General features: G+C 39.9%; 3 protein-coding genes and 1 long non-coding RNA gene across 5 annotated transcripts; 3 read left to right on the top strand and 1 right to left on the bottom strand.

Moving 5' to 3' along the window:
• The first annotated feature begins 349 nt into the window (after window positions 1-349).
• LOC113674451 (scavenger receptor cysteine-rich domain superfamily protein) lies at window positions 350-18,967 on the top strand. Its single transcript, XM_027190928.2, has 17 exons — window positions 350-574; window positions 2,027-2,359; window positions 2,796-3,131; window positions 3,804-4,142; window positions 4,452-4,787; window positions 5,208-5,379; window positions 5,455-5,612; window positions 6,283-6,651; window positions 6,996-7,349; window positions 7,966-8,131; window positions 9,008-9,219; window positions 9,608-9,958; window positions 15,438-16,049; window positions 16,410-16,453; window positions 16,898-16,980; window positions 17,561-17,989; window positions 18,557-18,967. The coding sequence occupies exons 1-17, from the start codon at window positions 463-465 to the stop codon at window positions 18,633-18,635; spliced, it is 4,485 nt and encodes a 1,494-aa protein (XP_027046729.2). The 5' UTR covers window positions 350-462; the 3' UTR covers window positions 18,636-18,967.
• LOC113678188 (uncharacterized) lies at window positions 10,512-12,576 on the top strand. Its single transcript, XR_016188548.1, has 2 exons — window positions 10,512-10,842; window positions 11,161-12,576. It is a non-coding gene; the product is annotated as an uncharacterized LOC113678188 (long non-coding RNA).
• LOC113666049 (uncharacterized) lies at window positions 11,787-14,122 on the bottom strand. Of its 2 annotated transcripts, none has more exons than XM_089212774.1 (5): window positions 13,561-14,122; window positions 13,096-13,338; window positions 12,915-12,991; window positions 12,578-12,780; window positions 11,787-12,501 (listed from the first exon to the last, which is right to left on the bottom strand). In XM_089212774.1, exons 2-5 carry the CDS (start codon window positions 13,248-13,250, stop codon window positions 12,100-12,102), a joined length of 837 nt encoding a protein of 278 aa, XP_089068900.1. In that variant the 5' UTR covers window positions 13,251-13,338; window positions 13,561-14,122; the 3' UTR covers window positions 11,787-12,099. The 2 variants fall into 2 exon arrangements, with proteins under 2 accessions (XP_089068900.1, XP_089068899.1); XM_089212773.1 differs by having other exon boundaries at window positions 13,462-13,615.
• A 600-nt stretch (window positions 18,968-19,567) lies between the features above and the next one.
• LOC149042270 (AN1-type zinc finger protein 3 homolog) lies at window positions 19,568-24,837 on the top strand. The gene is made up of 4 exons (XM_089212776.1): window positions 19,568-19,754; window positions 19,896-19,939; window positions 20,096-20,449; window positions 22,720-24,837. Exons 1-4 carry the CDS (start codon window positions 19,705-19,707, stop codon window positions 22,866-22,868), a joined length of 597 nt encoding a protein of 198 aa, XP_089068902.1. The 5' UTR covers window positions 19,568-19,704; the 3' UTR covers window positions 22,869-24,837.
• Window positions 24,838-25,282: the final 445 nt, after the last annotated feature.

The raw sequence follows: 25,282 nt of genomic DNA, 5'->3' as shown, positions 1-25,282 counted from the left end.
GTGCACGAAGTTAAAGACGCGCGCTGATTATTCTTCTAACGGGCTCAGGTAAGTTTAAACCCGTTGGACTGGCTCTTTTCGATTTCATTTCGTTTCCTTCATTCTTAACGCCCAATCCTTCGCTCCATCTTCCAGCCTTTTGATCTTTCAAGAATTTTTGATCTTATGTATTGGCTGAGGCTACGAATTATTGGAAGAAAATTTTCCCTATGAAATTTTGCAAATTTCGTAAACAACCGAAAAACTATTGAAATAGTTTGAATTTGATCAAATACCAGTCTGAGAGGCGATTGGACGAGAACAGTTGAATGGCACTTGAGGCTACGTGGTCGTCTCAAATGATTGACTTTCGGTTCTTTGTGTTTATCTTAGCATTATCGCTGTCGTCTGCATGTGACTTTTGCATGTTAATTTACATTTTCTTACTCTTTGTGTCAGCAAGAAAGACATCGTCACCTTAAAATGTGGCCAGAGATCTTTGTCACGACAATTTTCGTGTTTGGTGTCGTTCTATCGTCCACGCAGAAGAGATCAGTTCCTGTTAATGAGTGGAAAGCAGGCAAAGAGTTTGAAGGTTAGATTTCTGCACGTTGAGCGCAGAGTGCGAGGAATAATTTTAGAATGCAACGTATTAGCTCACTCCAATTTAAAAACAGAGAAATTTGACGCCACCTCAGCTACTAACAAATCTGATGTTCTAAGTCGAGATAAATCGCTCTCTAAAGCACGAAAATCTAATGAATTTTTCATTCGGAATAATTTATCTTTGCAAACCAGTGTCAGTATCAGTCGTTTTACATTTTGATATTCCAGAAAGCGAAAGGTCACTGAAGGAGCGATGTCGATTTCACAACTATGCTTAAAAAGCTTCAATACTCAGTTAGAAATTTCATGCTGCGTTTGATAAACGCTAAAACTGGCTTAACAGCTCTCTCAAAATGTTTGGATGCTAAGAATAAAATATTCTAAGCGTGAACCCACTGAAGTGAGACAGTTCATTGACTTTGACAAGCAAACTGGAAAACGATAAAAACTAATGGGTGACGTTTTGATAAAATATAGACATTACTTTTTTAGTTTGTATGATAGTCTCTTATAGGTGAACTTTATTTTATTTTTCTGAGCTGTAACAAAAGGTTCAATACTCGTCCACCTTTTTGGCAAGGTTTGCAAGGGGAATTATGTTGTTTTGGGGTATTAATTTAATTATCTTGAAAACTCAATCACTTTTGTTCTACTGTAATTGTAACGTGGTATTTTTTAATATTACGCCTTACGAAAACAATCGGACGGAACAATGTGGTGTAAAACTTCTGCTCTCAAGCAACATGAAGGATTAGACAGGGAGCGCTTAAAAAATCATTAATTCACGTTTAGAGCTTGTACTTAAGGTTAAACTGCAGATTACTTTAGTTTAATAGGCAGACAACATCGTAGACATCTCCCACTATAAATGAGCCTCAATCTTTCTGTACGTTAGCAGCCCATGCACGCTTACCATGAAAATTTTGTCGAGAGAGATAGTTGACATATAGGTTTTGTATGAACTGAAAGAAAATTAAAAGAAAACATCCGTCGCCGGGAGGCAATAATGTAGTTGGTGACCTTTTTCAAATATCAGGATTGGGGAACAATATACAGGTAACGGGTAATAGACGAACAGTTTTCTTCTTTGTAAAAGGCAAGAACTATTACAAATGTTTCAATTGCAATCTGATTTTCTCGAAATTTCCATGAGTAATGTTCTGGAATTACCTCTGTCAAGTGTCCGTGATCCATATTTACGAACCATTTAAGGAGATCTTTGACACGTTGAGGCTTGGAGCGTCCATTTAACGCCAAAATGACTCGGTAGGCACCATATGCGGTCTTAAGAAAGTATGTGTCAGAAAATGTGCGGCGGTAAACACGATTTTATCGTTGCTAAAAGAGTACGTGTGAAAATATACGTCTTTCTGCAGTTTGCAATTTTGATGAAGGAACCTAACAGTTCGAAAACTGTTTTCTTTTTTTTTTTTTCAATTAGTTCGACTGTCGCGTGGGTTCGCTCCTTACGCTGGTCAAGTGGTCGTTTTCCATCAAGGGGTCTGGAGCACAGTTTGCGACGACGCCTGGGACGAGAGCGATGCTTTTGTTGTATGCCGAGAGTTAGGTTATCCCAACGTTACCTTGGTAACAAGACGATCTTTCTTTGGTCAAGCGGGGACGATAAATTTTGAAAAGGTTCGTTGTAATGGAAACGAGACAAGACTGGGTCAGTGTTACCACAAAACCTCGACACCACAGTCAAACTGTAAAACTGGATGGAGAAGGGAGGCAGGAGTGATATGCGAGCCCGCTAAGAATGCGGATCCCAGAGGTAGTGTGATTTTTGATCGCAGAATTAACTTTCATAGGAAATACGACATTTTAATTGAATTTCGTGAGACCATTTCAAGGTATTGACAAGGGTTAATCAGAACAGTGAAAATATAGAGAGGCCTATGAGAACTAGAAAAGAACAAAAATAACAAGCGGGCTGTTCCCGTTATTTAAAGGAGATCTCAAATGTCCTTCTCGCGATCGGTTTCAAGTTTGTGTCTACGAATAATTGGTCGGGTGGCTTAGGAGATTTCTAGACCATTCACACAGAGAAGTATATAAAAATAAATGGAAACTCAAATCACTCTTAAGCTCAATTGAAAATTGTCCTTTCAATACCATGTGATGTTTCTACTGTAATTAAGATGTTAAGTTTATTGTAGAAGGTGCAATACCGTGATTCAAAGAGGGAATCTGTTTTTTTTTCTTGTCAGATCTCCCTAGAGTCCGCCTGTCAGATCTAACCAACTCGGAGGGCTCAGGACTAGTGGAGGTGTTCATGCATGGTCAGTGGGGAAGAGTGTGCGATTACTCTTGGGATTTTGATGATGCCTCAGTCGTCTGTCGTCAGCTTGGGTATCCTGGTGCGGAACATTCCACCTGCTGTGGCATGTACTTCGGGAAGGGTACAGGACCTCCTCTTATGGCTCGTGTGGACTGTTCAGGAACAGAAGCATCGATATTTCATTGCAGTCACGTGGGGAAGGACGATGCAAGGTGCTCTAGACGTTCCAGTGCTGGAGTTGTATGTAAACTGAATAAACCAAATGGTGAGTACTAATCATTTAATTAACAATGAAACAAAATAAGACAAGAGAGGGATCTAGAAAGTGTTAATCTATTAACCCTACCTCAAGATTTTCCTCCAATGCTGGCAATCAAGAGAGAATGAAGGTTCACGCTCTCATGCTGTTAGACATTTCTTGGTCGCTCTAGGGAGAGATAATTTTAATTAAAGTCACGTCGTGTAAGCCTAATGTTTCGTAGCTCTTGCGACTCACCCGGGTCTAAAGTATACTGTAAGAAAAGAGAGAATAATGGGACACATAATACTCAAGTCCCAGAAAACCAAAGTCTGCTCAGGGGTGTTCAGCTGATGAGGCCAATATTTAAGGTCATTTATTCATCACATCACGGGTTTATTTGGAGCCAATATAGTTGGTAGAGTGCTACACCGGTATCGCAGAGGTCATGGGTTCAAATCACGCATAGGTCTAATTTTTTTTAGGCCTTATTTGCACCAATGTTTAGGTAGTCTACATTACTGCAAAGATCGGTTCCATTCTTCGGTTCGATTCACTTCTATTTACTCTCCTCTGAAGCTTGCTGTTCGTCCGTTTCTTCCTGCTATTATTTGTAGGTTTCATATAAAGCCCTTAGTTGTACTCCTCAACCAAAGGTCCTGGAATTACTTTAATTTCTTTTCCCTTTTACATTGTCAGTTCGCCTGGTTGGTTCTCATCTCGCACATGCGGGTTTTGCGCAAATTCGTCACAATGGTCGCTGGGGATCTTTCTGTGATTGGGACTGGGGACTAGAACAAGGTCATGTTATTTGCCGTGAATTGGGTTATCGAAGAGCTCTCTTTACAACCCTTGGAGGCGTGTTTGAAAGACAGTCGGGTCCAATCTGGATAGAGGAGGCACAGTGTCACGGAAATGAATCATCCATCTTTAAATGCGATTTAAAGTACATCCGGGATATGGACGAAGTGTATGGCTGTGATCATAGTCACGATGGAGGTGTCATCTGTGAGTCCGAAAAAGAATTAGGATCGAACGGTATGTTGGCTCAAATACAGGAAACGAAACATGGGCCTCTTGGTTATGAGATAATTCGCCCCAATGCAAGTTCGCCCCCACCTTATACGAGCTCGCCCCAGCACAACGAGTCAACTTTAAGTCAAAAAGAAGGACACTTTACTGGAAATATTTGACGTGGCGTGGTGCAGGAGTGAGCTCAACATTTTCCATTTCACAGGCGCTTTTATATGAATCACACAGCGTCTAAAATAGAGAGAATATCGGAGTATTTTATCCCCCCTCCCCCCCTCTCTCTCTTTCTTAGCTTCCTTCCCTTTTATTCAACAGAAACAGCTGCAGTCAGATTACAAGGTGGTAATTCTACTTACATGGGAGGGGTGGAAATCCAGCGGCATGAAATCTGGCACTCTGTTTGCAGTATTGCCTGGGATAAACATGACGCTGATGTTGTTTGTCGTCAGTTGGGATTCCCAGAGGCTGTGGTGGAACTTGCCCATGGTCAGTTTGGTTCCAAACCTGGACCTATGTGGTTGACGAGTGTGCATTGCCATGGAAACGAGACCTCACTGGACCAATGTGTGAGCGCTGGATGGGAGATTAAAAAAGATTGCGGAGAGAGATATGGCGCAGGGGTGATATGTAAAACGGAAAACGTTACCGGAGGTATATAAAGTGACCATAAGAAATTAGTGTTTAACACGAAAACAAAGCCAAAAAAAGAAAATTACGTGACAAGTGAAAAATATTCAAGGCGCATAACGCAGTAACAACTAGCAATGCAAGCACAAGCACAAGCACAAGCACAAACGCAAAGGTAACAGCACTTACTTTACCGTGGAAACAGGCTCGACGATAGCACAAACACAACGATAATAATTTTTCCTTTGTCTTGTGCTTGCGTTTGCGCTTGCGTAAAAGCTGTTTCTACCATGAAATAGGAGATATTATGCTTCCGGTTTTTTTTGCGCTTGTGAAAACCAGGCTTAAGAGTCACATTATGAATAAAAGTATACTATTTTGGCCGAGGTTCAAGTAGAAGAGATAATCACCTACTGAAGTAAAATATTTGATCTTTCCTTTCAGACGGTGAAATAAGACTTAGCGGATCAAGTGAAGTAAACGAGGGTCGAGTGGAGATTAAATTGGGAGGAATCTGGGGCACAGTATCAGACTTGGAGTGGGATCTTCGTGAAGGTCACGTGGTATGTCGTCAGCTAGGATACCGTCAGGCCGTGCGCGTGTACTCGCATTCAAGGTGATATATGTTCCATGACAAACAAGGTCGCATGTGCAATGTAACATATGTTTTTAATTATCTGTTTTTCCACAGGTATGGCTCTGTGGATAAGAAGATTTTGCTCAGCAACCTGGACTGTACTGGAGAAGAGGATAGCCTCTTGGGTTGCCATCGCGAGTTGAATTTCAGGCTTTACTCGCCAGGCGATAATGCGGGGGTACAATGCACGAATGATACTAATTATAAAAGTGGTGAGTAGTTAACTGTGGACAAGCTTACTTTCTCCCACCCATTCCTTCACCTCCACCGAAAACAGTTCTTCCCGATAAATAATAGAGTTTCGCGACTGCAATGATCGGCACAAAAAGGGCAGATTGTGATCTGACTTTGAATGAGGTAAAGCCTTAAAAGTGAGGTTATCTTTTCTCAGAGGCACTGAACCAGGGTGATATTAGACTAAAGGTTATACTCGCAATCTGGATTCCGCAACGCATGCCTTTTTTCTAAAGAAGTAAATGGGGTAAAAAATTTCTAAAGGAACTGTGGTGCTAAGTCGGCGGGGGGAAGGGTAGAACAAGACAACTTGTGATGTAAATTGGTCACCGGTAAAATTGGTCACAAGGCTTTTGTCAGAGCAAATAGCTACAGTAATTTTTAAATCGCAAACGGTTTAAGGAATCAAGAGAGAATCCGGAAATGGCCAATCTCTTAACTCCGAATTTTCCATTCCCCTCGAAAGCACTTGGGCATCTTGGAATGTTAATGCACCGCTATTCAAATCAATAAATGGCTCGTAAGGAATTTTACCGAATCAAGGTGTACATGAGGGAATCTTGATCTCAATCTGACTCTCCCTTTTATTTTCTCTTGCCCTGGGCAATTTCAACTGAAGGATTTGACATTTAACTTGTGTTTTAACAGATGTTGAGGTTCGTTTGTCTGGTGCAGACACGCCTAACTATGGTCACGTGCAAGTTAAGTTTAATGGTACCTGGGGCACCATCTGCACCATGCGTGATCTACCTTACCCGTCGGCGGAGGTGATATGTCGTCAGCTGGGTTTAGGACCTGCGCTAAAACAAACATTTATGAATGATGAATGCACCGCAGTGAGAGAAGGCGTCGAGACTGTTTGGCTGTCTAGCTTGAATTGTCAAGGATTTGAAGATTCTGTTGATCAATGTCCTCACAGAGGATGGGGTAAACTTGACCCTGAGTACTGTTTAGGTTGCACACCTAAGCATTGCAGTGCCTGTTTGATATGTCAGCCGGTGACCACTAATACTACAGGTAAAGTGGAACAGTCGTTAATTTTATTGGCGTTGTTGTTGTTTTTTCATTCCCCTCTGCCCAAGCGTATTTGGGTAAGTGATCGCCGATCACTTCACTGGATGTGTCAGCTCACACCGTTCGCACCATCCGTAATCGATCGCACCCTCAATTAAGAAAAAAATCCTGTTTTGGAACGAAGCAACAAGGGGCAATTAACAAATGAATGCAAAAGATATTACACGTATACACATGAAAAGTAATTTTTTACTCTCAAAAGCGATATTCAGAATCCTTTTATTGCTCCACATTTTCATCAGTAAGATAAATTGAATGCACTAATAATATCATCGCACAATCTCTAGACATATCACTGCGCATGGCCGGTTCCAATCTTCCTTACGCGGGCCGTGTCGAGGTCCAGTACGCTGGAGTCTGGGGCGTGATATGTCCACGCTTTATGAGTGGCACTGTATTTAAAGTAATTTGCCGCCAATTGGGATTTGAAGACGTAATGGGTGACGTTACATTTTACGGGAGACGAAGGCGGACACCCCTTTATGGGAAAGGAAAAGGACCGGTCTGGCTTAGCAAAGTACAATGCCATGGCAACGAAAGCAATCTGTCAGAATGCGTGATTGTCAGTCCCGGGGAAATTCTTTGGTGCTCACACACAGAGGCACTGGAACTCATGTGTCGTCCTAAAAATTATAGAGCACGTAAGTTGATTAGTAGGTAGAAATAAGTGATCAAGGAGAACTAATTCGCGATGCAAACGAGTTTAGGAGGTTTTCGCACGGGAATTAGTCCTTGCCAACTAGTTAAGACACAAATTTAAGGAAAATAATAAATAATTAAAAAATAATAAAATAATTCAAGGACAATCTTAAACTATGTATGGCTCCATTCAGTTCTCAACTGATGAATGGACACCCCGCAAGACGCCGACACTACTGTAAGAAAGACACCTTTTTGAGTCAGACTACTCTTTGAGAGAAACACCTCAGTAAGACAGACACCTCAATAAGACGGACAGTTCATTGGACAGACTCCTGAGTAAGACGGACACCACAGTAAGTTAGACGCCTCAGTAGGAAAGACAGCTGGGTGTAATAGACACCTCAGTGAGACAAGCGCCATAGTAAGACAGACACTGACCATCAGAAGGAGAAGTGGAATCGCTCCTGATAATTCCCGTCGTAGAAATATTTAGCTTTAATACGCACGTTTAATTTTATCTACGATATAAGCCCGATATAAAGTAATCAGCCAAAAATTTTACATCAGCCCACAGCACTGAAATCCGTGAAATAATGATATACTTTGATTGATTAGCTTATCAGGTCCGCTTGGCTGGATCTTCCGTGCCGCATGCTGGGCTGGTTGAAGTTTTATACAATGGCACCTGGGGTACAGTGTGCTCCAGTGTGTATCAGTGGGATGTATCCACACCAAATGCATTAGTTGTCTGTAGACAGCTTGGATTTGGGCCACCTCTCAGGTCAGTGTGCTTATAGAAATGGATGTAAAAAATTAACCAAAAAAAGAAGGGCTCAGTGGTTTTGTGGAGAGCGTGGTGGCTCGTAATCCGGCATCTTGGGACCCACTCCGCCTGGACCACCAAATCGATTTATTGCCGGGTAGTCCTTAGTTCTATTCCACGACTTCACTTGTAAATAGCCAACTGGTTTGCTTCCTGCTAGTTGGTAGACAACAAGCAGTCTCTCCTTTTCGGCGCAGTCTGTCGTAAAAAAATCCGCCGAAAAAAAAATAGTTGATTTTAGCGAGTCGTAAGCGCGCTGTGCGGAACAGTGAGATTGAGGCGTTTGAAAAGTGTCCTTCACTCCCAGACTTCCATATGGTGCGCTTGTTTTCTGACACGCGAGTCCGTTCTCGCGAGAACTAGGGACTGCTCGTAATCTAGCTAAATGGGGATATAAATAATTTTACTTTAATAATACAATTTTATTATTTTTTGCAAGATACTTGAGTGTTTTTTTTCATTGAGCCACAATAAAAACTAGTGACTCACTGCTAATTGTGTCACCCTTATGAAGTTTTTTTTATTGGAAGAGGGAAGATAGTTTGTCAAGAATCATGCGAATAAATGATTTTCACAAGTTAACAGAAATTTAGAGTAAAAGAAGATTGAGAAATTAATAACTTGACTGGGATTGAAACTGTTTTTCCCTGATACCGGTTGGTTGTCACTTCGAACGAATCCTCCTCATTGGCGCGATTTAAATGTTATATATTTTTTTTAATCACTGCTATTATCTCTTTTAAAACGTTGCAACTTACCTTCCTCATTGGAAATCAGTTGGGATCACTGTTATACTCTTGAGTGACAAAAAAATCTCTTGTTTCTTCTGCACAGATCAGCCAGTAGCTGGTTAGCTCCGGTTTTTTCCAACTGTGCATCACGTGAGCATGCTACTGGGCCTATCTGGCTGTCAAACGTCAAGTGCCGAGGAAATGAAAGTTCTGTAGACCAGTGTCCAAGTCCTGGTTGGGGAAAGACGGAGCGGCATTGTAGCCACACCTCTGACACTTGCTTGGTGTGCTATAATTCACGGTATCAGAACTCTGGTGAGACACTTTTCTACTTTTTTATTTTCGTCTGGTTTTTTGAGAAATATTTCAGTGCAAATTTGCTTTGTGCTCCACAGAAGTAAGACTCGCATTGATCAACGAGGTGATTTGCCGTCAGCTCACCAAAGCAAGGCACTTTCTGGGTGTCAGGGATATCAGGGGTTGTAGCTGACAGCGCCTCCGCTTTTTGCTGACTCGACATCAACAACAAAGACAGCAACAACATTTTACGATATTCATAGTTTTCACGCGATGAGCTTGAGAGATTTTGGCCGTAAACCAACCGTGACTCACAAAAAGCTCCTTTGCGAATGCATCTTCTTGTTGACGGGAGTTATGATTGGAAGCATGTCCTTTTATTCTTGTTCATTTGTTTGTTTTACAGAAATTGCTTTGGAGCTTACTGGTTCCCAAGTTCCTTACGCCGGCCGTGTCAAAGTACGCTACCAAGGGGTGTGGGGCACGTTTTGTTCCGACGAATGGCAACATGAGATTGCTGAGGTGATTTGTCGTCAGCTCGGTTTTGATGGCGTTGAACTGGACTTAACTTTGAACAACATAGACGAGTATAACCGGCCTAAAATATATGACGTGGGCCCGGGCCCGGTTTGGTTTCGCAGCTCTGGATGCAAAGGTCATGAAAAAAATTTGTCTGAGTGTGATCTCACTGAGGACAGATACTGCTTAGACGATAACGTGGAGCTTATTTGCAAAATGGAAAATGTTTCTGTTAATGGTAAGCGGTTTCAATTTGTCAAGATGTGTTGTAACGTCAAAGAAAGGTTAATTGGTGGGGTCGTGCGAGTTGATTGAACAATACCGCGGGAGCTTTCCTAATTAGTTTCCTTTTCTATGAAGCTAAGCGACAAGGAGTATTATCTCAAGATGCCAGTCCATCGCAGTTTGACAGTTTTCTGTAACTCATTTATATCACGGGTTTCGATAAAAGCCGATTACTGGCGCCCATAGAATCTCTCACAACCGATAAGGCCTATAGACCTAATTCCAAAACGGCAGCTGCCTCACATGATCTGGATCGAGTTGCATGAGAACGAGGCATCGAAAGCCACGATTTTAGACCAGTTTAGCACGCTCTTGTGTTTGGGTTTCGCCTTACGGTCCCCTTTCTGAGCGTAACCACTAGGAGAAAAAGATAGTGAAACCCCTGTTAACACTCATGAGTCGAGAGGCACTCTGCACGGCTGTTTCGTGGTGGAAATTTAGTTCGCGCATGCGGTCTACAGGAAAGATCGAGTTAATTATTATTTCTCTGGTTAATACAAAATTATGCATTTGCATAAATCTAGCGTCCATGGCAACCCTTTGGGCTAAGATATAGTTTAGCCAATGAAATCTTGCTGCGTATCTAATGTATGCGGGTGAAACTTAGCATGGCGGATGCTTACACATGGAAGAGGCATTTGCCGTCGAAAATTTGAGTAAAATCGGTCAAATTTTGCCTGTGTTCGACGAAAACACGTTGCTATGGTGGAGTCTAGCAAGCACACCCTATTAAATCAACTGAAAACTTTGATTTCAATTTGGAAAAGGCTCGAATTTTTTCCAGCAAAGCAAGAGTCAAAAGAGAAGAAATGAAAGCTTACTGAACAACCGACAGAGGTAAGTGTTTTAATCCGAATTGTTTAAGACTCCATTCGAGGCGCTTTTAATACGTTAAGATCGGCCGTTATGCGACTCCATTTTGAATCTCGGAGGTACTGAATTTCTAGTGAAACAGTCTGTAAACGACTGGAAAGGTTTAGTTTTGGTTCCAAAGATTGTAGTAACACTTTTATTCGTCTAAATTAGAAGTTGAGCAAATAAATTACACTATATTTACACACATAGTACTCGTTCTTAGTCATCGAACCGACACATTGCTATTGAAAAGGAAAGAGTTTTACTCGTTCGCTTTTCGTTTTAAAATTCTTTCTTTAGGTTTGGGAGCTTTCCCTGCTAGTTCCGGACTCGTGGCAATGTGATGGTTGACAAGGATTTGACGCAATCTCGTGTCCTTTTTCTTCACATGGTCAAAATGCTGGGACTGGGTATTGAATTCAGAGTGTATTCCTTCAATCCCTTGTTCACCGTAGAATCCAAGGCCCATGTGCCATTGTCGAAGAAAAGGGCAAACATGTTCTTCTAGCATATGCAGCTTTGGTGTGATTGTCATGTCTGGAAATTTTTCCCTAAGGAACTGAAGAAAATTTGTGATGTCTTCCTCTGCAACAAGAAAACAAGAAAAGGTGGACTTAAGACATGATCTTATTGCTGTATTCATGTTTTTCCATGAAAGTCAGGTTTTTTCTTTCAGTTACCTAGCTTGTCAATCTTGCCATCATTGAGATAGTCTGCATAGACAAAGTGACAAGCAGCAAATAACTTAAAAACTTGTTCAAATTTCACGCTAATTTCTCTTGCTTGAGAAAGGAGGGAAGGACACAGCTCCTCTGTTTTTGTCAGCACAGCACTGCATTAAGTTTAATGATGTTGTCTTCCTACCAAAAAAACAAATGCAACAATTCAATGAAATTTTGTGACTCAACAAATTCCTACTCTAAGGGTAGAATTTGTGTTACCTTGCAGCAAGTGTGTACATGATTACCAATGAATGATTTTCCATGATAAGCTTGTCTCTCAACATTCATTTTCTTGAGAACCTCATCCAAATGAACCGATAGTGGTCCATTGGCTTTCTCAAAGGCAGCCAATTCCATTTGTTCATCTGCAAGCTTTTCCTATAATGTTGAGATAATACTATTTAAATCTGGGTTATTTGACTTACTGCTTAGTTGCTATAATTTGATAATTTGAGCCCTTGTAATATTACAAATAAATGATCTATAAAATAAAATGATAACTTCTTTAACTAAAAAATTAAGATGGGTTTGAAACATGTAAAATGGATTTGGAGGATTGTACAGCTATGATACTGGAAAGCACCAATATATTATTTTTACCTCCTCCTTTGCATTTCCAAGGAGTTTTGGCTATCTCCTCCTGTAGTAGTGTAAAGTAGGCAGGCATGATATCAACATTAGCATACAGACTTTGTAAATTCAGCAACTCCTGTAAATAATTGGCTTTTTCATTAAATTGTTGTGCTTGTCTGGTATGTAGTTGGGCAGTTCTGAATGCCTGGATTTTCTCATCATTCTCTTCACTGTCTCCTGCTAGAACCATTTGAATTTTTTTGTCCAGCTCAAAGCACTGGTTCTCTAGTTCGTCAAACAGTTTCTTAAACACACCCAAGCTAATGTGAAGTCCAGGAACACAAACCTGAAATAGACAACCATTTAGTTAGGTGGCCTGTAAGTCCCTCTTCAAAGCAATAAAATAAACTCTTGTATCTTACTTTGTCCAATTCATTGTCCAGCAGTTTCTCGTGAATCACATTGTGATAAAACTTCTGTTGACTTGTAACAGAGCCATCTGCTACAAACTTATCATAATCCTCTTGAATGTTTTCAAGACTTCGTTTTTCAGCATGCCCATGTTTATGGCAAGAGACTTGCATTACTTCATGATTTATCTTGCACCAAAGACATGGATATTTGCCTGCAAATACAATTCTTATGGTGGAAACCTGTTTCACAGAAATAGTTATGTAAAGTAGAGGCTACATTTATATTCTTTTATTGAATTGCTAAATCATTATTATTTGTATATGTGAATTATTGTCTGGATCATACCTGAGGCACCAGCTATTCCAAATAGCTTGCATAGGAACTCATAGTCACCAAACAGGAAAACCACTTTCTTTTTACCTCTAGAAATGGGCAAAACAAAAATAAAAATTTAATTAATATTATGCTATTTCAAGTCTTTATTCTCCTGATTAACTAAAAGTGTGGTAAATTTTTTTTCACTTACGCCCAGGTTGCTTCTTTCAAGGTGTTTACTTGTTCTTTATATTTCATTAAGGCTGTCTTTAAATTAGCCCAACTATCTTTTGCATGAAACATGGCAAAGACCACTGTGTTGGTTTTAGAATTTTGATGCCTCAGGTTAGCAATCTGGAAGGCCATTTTAAATGACCCACCACCAGCATCTCCTCCAAGTTTTATGTGCACTTCATTTTCTGGGATTGCATTGTTCCATGTCAGCCTTCCATTCCTAAAATGATAACCAACTATAATTAGACTATAATTCACAGCAATAGGCAACAGAAAATGATAAGCAACGAGCACAAAATATGTGTGGAGTTCGACATTTTGTCTGGACTGGTTGATCAAGTACCTCTTTGCAAATTGGGCACATATACTCATGCTTGATGTTTTCAACAAACTGTTCTGGGTAAAGAGGTTCTGATCCTCTAAAGCTTTGTAGATTCTTTACCTCCTCAGAGAATGAGAGTGAGGCTGGGTCAGGTTGGAAGCTTAAAGTGCCAGACATTCCTTCCACCATTTCCACTTGTTCCTTGGGTTCAGCTGAGTCCTCTCTGGGTTTTATTCCAGGTTTAGTCTTCTTCTTCCTACCAGGTTTCTGTTGATCCTTAAAGAAACTGCAGATCTTACAGTTTCCAGTGCGTTTGTGTGGAGGCCACACATTGATTGCAAGGCGTGTGCCTCCTCTTAAAGCAAGCTTGTAACACTTGTGGCAGAACTTAGAGGGCACATGTCAAGGTCATCTTTACGAACTTTGACACCAAAGGCTGTGAAAATAATCTCCGTCTTATCAGCGCAAAGAAAACTGTTCTCATACTTATCTTTTGCCTTCTTCAATCGCTCTCCACAAATTCGGCAAATTTTTTTCCAATATTTGTTGATGTTCAGAGAGACCAAAGTTAGCCATCTGAATGCACTAATCGAACCGAGTTGTAAACTAAACTTGGATTAAGCAACGCAGTTCTAAGTTGACTCAAGATATGTTCCGAAGTTCCTTTTTCCGGCCTTTTATTGCTTCAGAAGGGTACATCCTTAGGGTTTGTACCTTGTTTCAGGAAGGGGTGTCTATTTATCTCTCTCGATCGGTTCTTCAGGGGTGCGGGAATATTTGCGTTCTTGTGTTATTGCGTGTAGTTCATTCCATTTGAAGGGAGAGGGAATATTCGCCAAAAACTATGTTAATCACGGCCAAGAAGAACGATTTAACTATCAGATCAAAGCACAAATGGTAACATATAATTGTAAGGTTTATTATCCGTGATCATGATTGAAATGTTGACCGAAAGAAACGTCTTGTCCGTGCTTTCACTATTTCAAGTAGCTCCCCGTGACAGATCGATGACATACACTTTTCGGGGAGGAAATCACACGCACGTAGCTCGACTTTCTTGCACATAACAGAAGGTCGTGGACATTTTATCAGTTTGTCATAAATCGCGTATTCTTTGTTTAGCCCATGGGTAAGCATGAGTTCATTCAGAGGATAAATTCGCGTAGTTTAGGGACATTAGTTCGAGGTCAAAGGGGAGATGGACGCCATATTTACTATTTTGGTGGAGATGTGTAATCGCAGATTACACCGCTCAAAACAATTCGGATTAAAACGTCATGGTAAAGAAACTGATGGCAAAGGAGAGACGTAAAGCCTGAGTTGTTCCTTTATTGAAAGAAAAATTCGAATCAATCAGAATCTTGCCTGAAAATAAGAAGACCTCAGAAAGGCGATAAGTCATCTCGCGTCAAAACAAGATGCCATTAAGCCGTCGCATAGTTAACTATCCCGCACACGCAATCTTCCTTAGGAGAACATTAACCAGGGAAGCAAAATACAATGTCTGCGCATAAGCTAGCTATTTCCTTGGGCTTTGCGCATATACTTTTTGCGACCTAGTTATCAGTGGGCCCTTTCTTGTTGAGCCGTTAAACGTACATTTTCAGCGGTTTCAAATTGAAAATGTCAATCTGACATGCGCGAACTAAATTTCCACTGGCGGGCGTTTTGAAACAGCCGTGCTCTGAGGGTAAACCGTCTCGTTCAAGAACAAAACACGATGATCAGCCTTGATTCAGACTCAGACGGTTAGGTGGTGCATTCAGCACGTTAACCATGATCCCCCCCCCCCCTGAAAATTAACTAAACTGAACCGGTTGGTTTTAAATTGCATTTACGGTATGCTCTTCAAAGAAATCAAATTTTTTTCACCGGGGCAGCCCTTCACTGATGAATATACACAATCCAGGGTTGTCCTTTTTGGTTTACTCTTACTCATTTGTTTTATTAGGAAATTCAGATTTATTAGAACATTCTTAAACTTCTATTTCCTCCAGAATTCGCTGTCAGGCTCCATGGAGGAAGCCATTCAAACGAGGGCCGAGTGGAGGTTTTCTATGGTGGCCTCTGGGGCACTGTAAGGACCTCCAAATGGGACCTTACAGACGCCATGGTTTTTTGCCGTCAGCTTGGTTTCCCAAAAGCTCAAGCCACTTCATATAAACAAAACGACCTATCCAAGCAAGTGTTTTGGTTCAGTAATTTTGAATGTGACGGAAGTGAGGCCACGTTAGGGCAGTGTAAGCACACTCGGTTAGGAAAGGCCCTGTATAATGACGACGAACCTTTGGAAGTCTTTGTGCGCTGCGCGCCGGGCACGGCGAACAACACTTCCAAGTTCTTTCCCACACCAGCTGCATCGATTGCAGGCTTAAAGACCACCACTGTAACTTCAAAACAGGTGCCACCGAACACTGCGAACCATGTACCTAGCCAAACTTATACCTCTCAAGGTCCTTTGTCTACCTTAGCACCATCCACCACAGGCCCTCCCATTAGTTGCCCTAGAAATAGGTGCCAAAATGGCGGCTCATGTGAGCTGGCGGAGAGGTCATGGGAATGTCGCTGTTTGGAAACGTTTTCTGGGGACTACTGCGAAGTTAACGTTGGTAAGTTTATGGAGAAATTATATTGTCGTCAGATCCGTAATGAAACTTGCCAATTGTTACCTGGACTAGAAACCTCACAGACCTCCTGCAGCTCAGGCTGTCAAATTTCAAGAATCTTAGCACAAGTGTGAACGCAAATGGTTTGATCACTGGTACGCTTGTCAGTGAATAATCATTATAACCGCTTAATAAAACGCCACCAGCTAATATTTATTAAACTGAATCGTTCTTCAAGACAAAACTTTGACTAGTATAAAATGACGATTCATTAGTAAATATAAGAGAATATTATATCTGGTGTACTGACGCGCGACCTTGTAACATTTTCATTTTGAATTTCTTGATTTGTATATATTTCAGGAAGTAATGCAGTCTCGATGATCTTGAAAATGACTTTAAATCAAGTGAGTGGCATGTCTAAATACATTTATTAATCCATTTTAAGTTATGTTATGTCAGGAGCCCATTACACGGAGCCTCCATACTAATTGTACCCCTAAGTCAACCTTGTCCCGTATCTTTTTATTTTTAGAACTGAAATATGTGGGGAGTTCTTTAATTTCTCGCGAAAACACGCTAACGTTCGCATAATTGAAATACTTTCGTGCGGTCTGTATGTGACGTAAACAATAGAGGACCACAGCTCTCTTATGGTTGGCTATTATGTAAACACCCGCGAAAAACTCCGTGGGAAGTGCTTCTTAAGATAATAAGATACGGACTCAGAGGATAATTATGGAAGATGGAAGCTCCGGGTAACGGGCTCCTGAACGTTATGTCCTTGTTATCGTGTTGAAAACAAATGAAATTTGCTGTATATTTCTCTTTCTTTTTCCTATTTTTCTTAGTGGAAACCTTTCGACTTTAAAAAGACTCTAGTTGATCTTTTAACAAGCCATTGCAAGTTGAACTCGTGTCTGGCTAAGGGAAAGTAAGTATAATAATACGTAATCAAAAACAAAAGCGATAATAAAACCATGTAACGAAATAAAATGGTTTTCTTTGTTTCAATTTCATCCTCCAAGGGTATTTCCGTCAAGTCAAAGAGTATGTACCAATGCGAAAATGATGGTACCCTAAGTTAAACTATGTAACCAATTATTTCAAAGAGGGAGGGGAAGGAAAGGCAGAAAAACTTTATGTATAGGAAACTGCGGTTAAAATACCTTAATGAATAGTTTGCTTATTTCAAAGTTATAACTTTCCTCTACGCTGGCTTTCATGGCTGTCTCGCACAACACGAGTTGAACGTGCTGATAAAAACGAAAATGAGTGTATTGAGAAATTTTTTAAACCATTCGGTAGCGAAAGATTTGGCGATAAATATTAAATTTAATGAAATTCCATGGCTAACCCTTCTTGGTTACCTGAATGACTTTTAAAAATTTTACGTCTGTTACTTTCTCATCTTCAAAAACTGACAAACAGATCTTTACTTTCTTCCTGACTTGCTTTGAATGGCCTTTAGTCGCTGAGCCATTTCGTTTGAATAATGTTCTCCAATTTTTCAGGAAATTAAGAACGAAACGCCTGATAAGTTCTCCCAGTTTCCGACCCGATGACATCATAATTCTCCAGGGCTACCCTAAACAGGTGCAGGGTACAAGTCTCTTGAATGTGAGGCTGGCCGTGAAGATGCCTGGGGATAATAACAATACCGTGATTTCGCGTGAAGGATTGCACCGTTTGCTGGTGAAAGTAGCGCCGGGAATTCATCGGCGCCTGGGTCATGAAGTTGCTTATATCGATAAAACAGATGTTCACTCAGCTCCAATTTCTTCTGTCCAACCATTAACTGCTCCTGCTGTTGGCCGCGAGTCGAATGGACGTGAGTTTTCCACGTCTCACAGCTCCGCGTTGATAGCGCTTGGTGTTGCTCTTGGAATTGTGAGTCTCATTGCCATCATTATGATCATCTTGTACTATCGGAAGGTAAAACGGTGAGTACCGTAGCAGTGAAGGAAGTTTGTTGTACAAGAAACGCTAGGAAAAGAAATAAAGGGGCACATAGGGGTGGCAAGTGGATGTAGGAGGGGAAAGGAAGTTTTGCAAGCTGATGTTGGGCTGCATTGTGAGACGCTGAACGGCAGTGGGCAGTTCATGGACAGGATATTCGAGAAAGCAAGGCGACACTAGGAAGGGGGTAGGCAGAAGTTGGCTCGAGGGGGGAGTGGGAATTAGGAAAGGATCTAATGTTCTGAAGCCCGTAGGCCAAAGGCAGTAATCACATTCAGTTGCAGGGAAACGCATGGTCCATTGTTTAGAAGAGAAGAAAATTAAAGAAGGTTTTTTTTCCGATTGTTCAAAAGATCATCTTCGACGAGATTCAAACCGTTATTGCTATCAGCATTTCCTTCCGTCAAAAAGGAAATTATGGCTACTGTGTTACTAAGCAAGAAGCATGTGGGAATAATTTTATTAGAGGATAAAAAAATCAGTTGTATAAATGGATAAAATATCTCCACTAGCATGGTGTTCCAATGACAAAAATGCTCGATCTTTTTCAGGGAGGAGGTTTCATTTGATCAGGAAGATCCGGGCGCGGACGAGAAACCCGGAGAAAATATACGATTGATGGCTCTTTGAATCACTACATGCTCTTCAGGAAATAATTACCAGAGTGGACACTGTCATCATTACAGACTGTTGTAAAACTTTAAGAACCACACGCCAAAGAGGTTACTTGACAACATGTAAATCATCTCGCAATTAACTAGAACTGATACATACGTGTACTCGATGCGTGCATTCCACGCGTGAAGTAAGGGAGACGCGCCTTATGCACTGGACAACAGTCTACGCCAAAAACATTGGACTGTAGGCCTCGATCTACACACAGCCACATAAAAACAGATAAACAACAAAAAATGTCGCCTGATAAGGATGAGATAATAAAAGTGTGCGAGCTACAGAGTCAATACCTTCCTGTTTTCAGTAAAACTCATAGCCCACTTTCCCCGTGCCCTTCCTGTTCTGAAAGGTGACGTTAATTCTTGAGCAAGTAACGGGAATATTTCAAAAAAGGAGACAAACTTGGACATTTTGATTCCCCCCGTCATTTGATAGCACCTTATAATTAAGACGACTAGTGTATCACATCTTTATCATTTCATGGATCGAATGACAGCTTTCTCTGACCTTTTATCCAGCTTGAGCTCAGAAATGTGAAATTTATGGTACAAGAGACAAAATTCATATGACAATACATTAATTAAACTTAGATGAGTTCTGTCCTTGCGACGATCCCATGCCAGAAAATAAAACGAGCGCATTCATGCGGTGTTGTTGACATCTTTGGATGCCTCCTAAGATAGTTCTTTGTGTAAATTCTATACCGATAATGAGATAATGAATCTTGATCAATTAATTTTCGACGAAATCTTCTTAAATGTTTGAGCAGTTTGAAAAAAGGATAATAATTCCTTTTTGTAATAAAAAAGGAACTGGTAACGAAGTTGTGTGAGAGCGTTTTGCATTTGTAAGGAATGTGAGAGACTGGATCGAGACCTAGATATTTCCATATTTGGAGGGTAAACATCCAGGTAAGTGGAGTTTTGGTACCCAGTCGGTAGAAATCTTTTTAATTTACGAGATGAGAGGGGCTTGATTCCCTGAAAATTCGCTTGCGATTTGTTTGTTGATACTTGCATTTGTTATGGAAAACGCTGGAAGTACGCCACCGCGATGTCCGTGCGGATTTTGGGGGTAAGTTCAGCGTTGTGATGTTCACTGAGAGCTTTGATCCTCTCACAAAATCACGACTTTCCAGTTGATCGTACAAACCGTTCTGAGTTAGGGTACAGTCTTATTTGAACTTTCGGTTTTTGTTTTCTTTTTCATGTATAGATCTCCGCAGACTTTGAATTTATGTTCCAAGTGTTACAAGGATGGTAAGAAAACTTCTAACTTGTTATATTTTAATTAAACTGACAACAACACTGTCTTCATTTCGCGATCTAGTTGTACGTCCAAACTCTGTGATAGTCAAGCAGTGTTTTGAGGGATATGAGTAGGTCTGATGATTTGTCCTTTTCGTCTTCTCTTAGAATTGCAGAGAAAAGGAAGAACAGAAGAAAAAGATTCGGCGCGTTTAGTGAATGAGTCTAATGCTCAATCGTCAAATCTCGAGCAATCCAAACATGACGTTGAAAAGAAGCCTTCGACCAGTACTGCAGAAGAAGGCAACCGTGAAATTGAACTCGGCAATGACTATATAAATTGTGGCATTAATACAAAATCCAAATTAAAAGTAGAGAGAGATGATCCTCAAGATACAAGCAGAGAGAAAGAATCAGTGAACAAGGCGATAGATGTTCCGCTTCAAAAGAAGAGAAAACGGTGTTGGACTTGCAACGCAAAGCTTGAACTCGCTCAGAGAGAGTTGGGGAACTGTAGGTGTAGTAAGTATTGAAAGGTTCCTTACTTCGTTATTTGCTGATGATTTGTTTTTGTAAGCTCTCTGACATATTCAATAAACCCAATTATGTGGTGCCTGACCCTGCATATTTTTAATAACTAGAGAAAGAAGTGAATAAATTTACTCGTGTCGCTGGTAGCTAGAGTTTGAGACAACTCTTTCTAATCGCCTATTATGTACAGAGGGCTTTTGAAAACAACATCGCAGTGATAGATACTAGTTGTGTGGGATAGATCCTGTGAAAGCAGAATTTAAGTCTAATGGTCTTCACACTAATCAACAAGATGGTGAACAGAATGCTTTCATGGTCACCTTTTCAGAAAACAGTGATCTATGACATGGTTTTGAGGTAAATTTGTGCAACTTTTGGGATAGAGACATTTCAAGAAGAACTGCAGAAAGCCATAGATATGTTTTTTGAAGGTAACAATGTCTCCATTTTTCAACTGGCTATGGAAAATCTCAAATATATCAAACAGCACCAGTGATCCATTGCCTCTCTTCTCTTCTCTAGAAGAAACCGGTCACTATATTTATTTTGCCACCTGTTAAAGCTCTCATAGAAGACCAGGTGCACTATCTTAATGGACTTGGGCCAGAGGATTGTCCACCTATTAAATAGGGCTAGTTGTTTCTTGAAGTGATTCTCTTGACTGAGAAAAGAGTCACTTTTACTTCATGCTTGCAGTGTAACTATCTCTCAAAGAAATCTGTAAAAACCTTGAGATTCTGCAGCAAATGATCCAACTTTTTTCAAAGACTGTGGCACTGTTTATAAATGTATGTGGAAACCGCATGGACGTTGAAAATCTTAGATTCATAAGGGTGATGCTGATTGAACATCATCCTATTCTTACTCTATACCAAAAATTGCTCACAATCTCATCCTAGATCCTTAAAGCAAAGTATATATTTTAACTTAGACACTGAATTGCAAATTTACCTGAAAAATGGAAAATAAGTTCACTTTAATGTTGTAGTTCATCTTGATAACCTTTCACACTAACACATGCCACTTTGCAGGAAATATTATCAAAGTACATAATTTTGCATAGATAAGAGTGAAGTCACTGAACATGATTGGTGTCAGGTTTTCATAGACATTTCCTCTCTTCTGTTTCACCTGGGGGGGGGGAGGGGGTACAGCTACACATAAGCTAGTTTCTTGTAAATTGTTATCAACATATTAATTGGCGCTAGGATGCTAAGGTACAAATCAAGGCTAATTTTGTTTAGTAAGTCCAGTTCAGCTGTGCACCATTTGTTGCTGATCACATGAATTTTCATCTACCATTTGAAAAAATTCAGAATTTCTTTTGAGTATCAAAGCCTTAGATAATGGTGAGTTTTCATTATTTCCTCTATAAAATTAATTGCTGATAACATTTTGACAAGGCCCTCTGGCTCTGAGGCATTATGCAGCTTTGTATGCAACAAGCATCTTGTGCACTGCTAGGATCAGAGTGATGAGTAGGATGGCAGGAAATTCAACCAGACCTCATAAAAACCAAAGCATTATTTGCATATTTTTAATGACTGTAAATGAGCAAATTAGTTATGAAGCATTCCTCTACTTTCCTACAACTTGATTTACAACATAGTTAGTAAATTTGTCAAATCAAATTCAATTGCATGAGCATGCTTCATATTCCTATTGTGCACTCTCATGACATCAACAAATAAATCCCTCAAGAAATTTTTGCCACAATTTTTTACTTTGGGATTTTGTTGAAAATGTTATAAAACAATTGGTTCATATGTCAGCTGTGCGTTCATCAAGATATGAAGCACTTGGGAAGTTTGGTGAGCACTCAAGAAGCTAGAGTTTCTCTTGGCTATGCCTCGAGCAACTCTTACACATCTTTCATGCTCAGTGTTTAAGAAGTGGGAAGCAATTATTTATCTTTTACACTCAAACATTAATGCATATATTCTCCACACTTTTCTCTTTAATTCTCCATGGTACCAACATGGAGAATTTGTTTTTACAATTGGGAGATTCTTAAATTGGTGATTAATTCCTTGATTCTCGTGACCTTTGCAATTGATTTAAGGGTGATACTGTATGGAGAATTTAGAAGATCATCACTCATAGGGGTTCTAGGGTTGATGGACATGTCCTTGGAATTTGGTCAAAAAGTAAATAAAGATGTTAAACTTTAAATTTGTTATGACCATGAGACAGATATAAATCTGAGAACTTGTTATTGAAAATAGAGCACTTAGTAAATAATTTCTGTTTTTTCCCTTCAGGTTATACTTTTTGTCAGTTACATCGATTACCAGAACAGCATAACTGTGCATTTGATCACAAAGAGAGTGGAAGACAAGAGGCAAGGAAAAAGATGATCAGTCCTGGACCAAAGAAAGTGGGAAGATCTTTCCAGAGAATAGATGAATGAGGTGCATTTTAGTGGATCTAGGTTTAAATAATGTATGGTAACTTATATACCATACAAATGACTACAGTAACTATTGATTACTAAGGGCTCGGTCTAATTTGTATGACATGTTGTGTTTGTGACTGAAGTAATGAATAAAAACCTGTTGGATGACAGATGAAGTTTATCAGCAGTCAGCTCTGGCTTGGAACTTGGACAGTAACATTTTATTGAAAAGCTGATTGGAGGTTAAAATTATTTCGAAAGATATGACAAAGAATTTTTTTTCCCTTGGTGGCAATGTCTTGGTTTAACACCAAACATTCAGAAATGAAAGGTAATGTAGGTGTGTGAAGGTCACAGAGGAAAAATTAAAGTCAAATCACAGGAATATTATTCCCATGAGTGACCAAGACAGAATTTCTCCTTACAACATCAATGCAATATCAACCAGATAAGTGATGAGAATAAAGAAAATATCAATTTGGGGATAATTGGTTGATCCAATACTAAATTCTCTGAACTAACATTATAAGAACTGTATGGTTGACTGTAAGAAGAATTAGATATTTAATCTGGGAGCTAAAGCTGGTTAAGTAGACAGTCGATGAACATACAGGCAGCTTTTGTAACCCTCCATGCCTAAGATCAAAATATATATTCTCCATGCTATTCTTGGTACACATCTTTAAATACTAACAAGGAGAATTTGTGAAACAGTCAAGAGCTTCACTTGTAGGTGATCATTTCCTTTATTCTCATGACCTTCATGTTTGATTCAGTGGTGATGCTGTAAGGAGAAATTAGATGTTAATTCCTCTTGGGGGGAGAAAGGGCTAAAAGTTAGGGGGGGGGCTGTAAACCAATACTGCCTTGAAAGTCATATTTTTCAGATGTTTGAAAGTCATCAGCTTGATGTGTTGGGTATCTGGAGGCTTTACTCCACTGCAAGTTCACCTCCTAACACCTCTGCATATGCAATATGGAGTCTAAGTCAACCAAGTTCCTGTGAAATGCTGGGTGCAACAATGCAGGAATGCAAGTATTAAACTGCAAATTGTATATGTGTTGGTCATTGCTTAACATACCTAGGAATTTGCATGGTCATCAAACTTTGTCACGGTTTTGCTGCATCATTGCATTTTATTTCAATATGTTACAATTTTGACAGCAAACAAGGATGTGATGCAAATTGATTAAGGTGGGGGCAAGCTTGCGGCAGTGGTAAGGAGGGAACTCTCATTGGGGTGAAACCTCCATGAACTGATGTGTGCAAGTTAGTGAAATGTCAAAGATACCAGATTGTCATGAGTTTATTTTCCCTTAGATTAAGAGGGCATTGTAACAATTCCTGTCATCTGATTGGTTATTAATTCGGTATGGATTTTGTCATCTCTACTTAGGCTCATGGTAAGGCTTCCATGAATGTTTGTTTTGGTCTCTTTGTCAGAAAAAAAAATGGGTTGGTAAACACCATGGGGTCAGGCAATACGGGACAATCTGTGACCCCGCACACGAAAGTACTGCCCTCATTCTGCAGCCATGAACAGCAATTTAAAGAACTTAGTCACAGTTTTTTTAACTGCATGGACCTCTCAGGGGTAACTAACATATGTGTTTATAAATTGTGATGTCCCCAACAACAGGGTTTCACTTGTAAAGTAAACGAAATTGATTGTAAGGGTTTCATTTACAGAACGGAAATATACATACAAATGAAAATTTCAAATCTTTGACTTGATACCTCTTAGAGTGTTCATGATTTAAAGTGGACTGATTATGGTGAATAGAGATATTTTGTAAGAAATGTTTACTGTAAGAAATTTTCCTTCGATTTCTGGTTTATATCAACGATAAATTTTCAAACTTAGTTAAGGATAGCTATCTTAAGTATTCATATATTGTGCAGTTATTTTGTTCATAAGTTTTTAAAAAGTATGATTGTTCAAGGAAGAATGTCAAAGGAATAATAAATTTAAAAGTCAAGGAATTATTTTTCAGATATTGCTCCCCAGATCCCTCAAAGTCTCACCTCTACTCCGCCAGAGTTGCTCAGCCGTAGAACACCAGCTAAATAAAGACAAAAAAGAGCATGTAGCGGCCGACACAAGGGTAGCAAATTTCAACGACAACTATGAGTTTCGCTAATGAAGACGCACTATGAAGTGAGGATATATTTTACGGAAAAGACTTGAATCGTTTTATTAGTGTAGTCGAGGTATCCAAGTACTTATCGTAAACTGAAATATGAAATTATAAGGAAGAAGCTAAGCTAAATTTTGAGTACGGACCAACATTCCAATCATTCCGATATAAAAGCAAGATCCCAAAAGACTAGCTAAAACTCTAAAACAAACTCACAAAAGACTATCTTCAAAGGATAAAGGAGAACCGCTTGAAAACGAATTCTAACAAAACTAATAACCGAGTGTAAA

Source organism: Pocillopora damicornis, chromosome 7, assembly GCF_964200805.1.
Source record: "Pocillopora damicornis chromosome 7, jaPocDami1.2, whole genome shotgun sequence".
Classification (NCBI taxonomy): Eukaryota; Metazoa; Cnidaria; class Anthozoa; order Scleractinia; family Pocilloporidae; genus Pocillopora; species Pocillopora damicornis.
Note: the sequence above shows the minus strand (reverse complement) of the source record. Positions and strands in the feature narration are given on the sequence as shown.